This window comes from Priapulus caudatus, unplaced genomic scaffold, assembly GCF_000485595.1.
Source record: "Priapulus caudatus unplaced genomic scaffold, Priapulus_caudatus-5.0.1 Scaffold574, whole genome shotgun sequence".
In the NCBI taxonomy this organism is placed as follows: domain Eukaryota; kingdom Metazoa; phylum Priapulida; class Priapulimorpha; order Priapulimorphida; family Priapulidae; genus Priapulus; species Priapulus caudatus.
The window spans coordinates 49963-52031 of NW_014577635.1; the positions used below are offsets into that span (position 1 = coordinate 49963).

Below are 2069 nucleotides of genomic sequence, written 5' to 3' on the forward strand. Positions count from 1 at the left end.
CAACAGACCTCAGATGAGCCCAGACGCTCTGCGGCTCTTATTAGTATGTGAATGAATAAGGGCTGGCCCCAAAACGTATTACAGGGGTTTGGATATTTAAAAAAAAATTATGCAAATTAGGTAGGTTTTGGCAATTGTATAGCATATTATATAGACACGCAGATAACAGTCTGCGGTGTCACACTCATCTGGTTCGTTTTACAAGATTTCATTGACAATATCTTTAATGCAAAATTGGTATTTCCTTTCCACCTTTCCGATAAAACGTCTATATTAGAGTAAAGTTTTACAAAACATGTCGGAACACAGCATAACCTATTTATTTCAAACGTCATCGCTAAGAAACATCAAAGCGGGTATAGCGCCATCGGGGTGCACTTGTTACCATTCACTCATTTGTGCCCTTTTTGTGGTGAGCTACAGTGTCATTGACACTTTCATTTTATTGAAGTTTGGAAAGGTTAGTGAACTCATGTTTGTTTTTAGAAATAATACTGTTAAGGAGATAACCCGTACTTGTAATGATTGAACATACTACGTATGAGTTTTGTAGTGATTCTATGAACAATATAACCTGCACATGAATGGTCAAACTAATGTACTGAGAAAGGAAATATTTGTGGCTTTTACACGTTGTATTAGTGTAATGCGGCTCGTGTCGTATAGTGTACAGGTTCGTAACTGTTGGCGCGTGTAAGAGGTTACCATTAGATAGCAGGATTAGTAGAGAGAACGTAGATATGTATGACAGCAACAAGATGTAATGTGCAACGCTAGTTCTATTTTCCTTTACCAACAAACTATATTTACTATAATCCCTCTAGGGGGCAAATGTCGCGTTCAAGTTCGTCGCCTTAACTAGACGGTAACACATACACAATTCAAATACAACAGAGTTTTGCAGTTCAAAGTAGTACACAGACTCAAGGTAGACTCAAAGTAGTTTACAGACACATATCATACAAGCAAACAAGTCAATGCAGAGACCAAAACCATACTCACAATCTAGCGAAGGCGACTCTCGACTTTCTGTTCTAAAACGTCCCTTTTTATTCTACTTTCACTCTAATTAACCTGGCTATACCACGTGATCTAAGTATGTCACGCGTTGGTCAGACCGTCCACTTTCTTTAACTTTCGAGAGGGAGGGGGGCGAGATTACTGTTCTACTTTAGTGTGCTGCCTTGGCGTTAATAGTCCCGCAAGAGTGATTTGTCAACCAGAGGCCAGTTCTGTCACAGAATCTGTGACTTCTGTATGAAGTCAAGTGTATGGTAGAATTTCTTATGAATAAGCATGGCTGAATTTGCTTCATTACATTAGATATAGCACGGGATTGCAATTTCAATGCACTCTTGTTTTACGAATGCTCGCATTTTTTGGAGCAAGTATTTGCACAAGATACAAGGTAACACATTAGATACTGCTGTACTGTTTACTCATTCTGCCTTGAAATTTGAGTTGCCTACTTAACTTTGTTACTAAGCACTGTTTTTAGAATGTCACCATCGCAACAATCACTTGTCAATCACTGTGGGTCTAGAGAGTTTATTAGTATAGTAGTCTACTAGTACTAGAGGTCATCGTGAGGTGGCCCCAGCAGGCCAGATCGAGTAGATAGAGAAGTAGATGCATGCCTCCGTGCTTGCTAACCGTTGCTTTACGTGTCTTCTTTCTAGGAAGGCACGCCGTTAGCGTGGGTGAACACGACCGTCATGGACTACCTAGCGCGACTCAGGACCGGCTCCCTCGTCATCAAGATGTGGAAGTATCCCCAGGACACCGATCAGGAAGAGTACCTGCAACCCCTCGGTATGACTTCTCCTGCTTACCTGTCTGCCTGGCTTCCTGGCTCCTCAGCTGTCTACTGGCTGCCTACCCACCTGCCTGCCTGTCTACCTGCCTGTCTGTCTGGCTGTCTACCTGCCTGCCTGCCTACCCACCTGCCTGCCTGTCTGTCTGGCTGTCTGTCTGCCTGTCTGCCTGCCTGCCTACCCACCTGCCTGCTTGTCTATCTGTCTGTCTGTCTGCCTGTCTGCCTGCCTGCCTACCCACCTGCCTGCTTGTCT

At 43.3% G+C, this 2069-nt stretch overlaps 1 protein-coding gene across 1 annotated transcript in view; it reads left to right on the forward strand.

Moving 5' to 3' along the window:
• LOC106811781 (phosphatidylinositol 4,5-bisphosphate 3-kinase catalytic subunit beta isoform-like) overlaps window positions 1-2069 on the forward strand; it is a 31828-nt gene that overhangs the window by 12111 nt on the left and 17648 nt on the right. The window contains exon 11 of the mRNA XM_014815498.1: window positions 1680-1812. Within this exon, the coding sequence (XP_014670984.1) occupies window positions 1680-1812 (133 nt within the window). The remainder of the gene's footprint in view (window positions 1-1679; window positions 1813-2069) is intronic.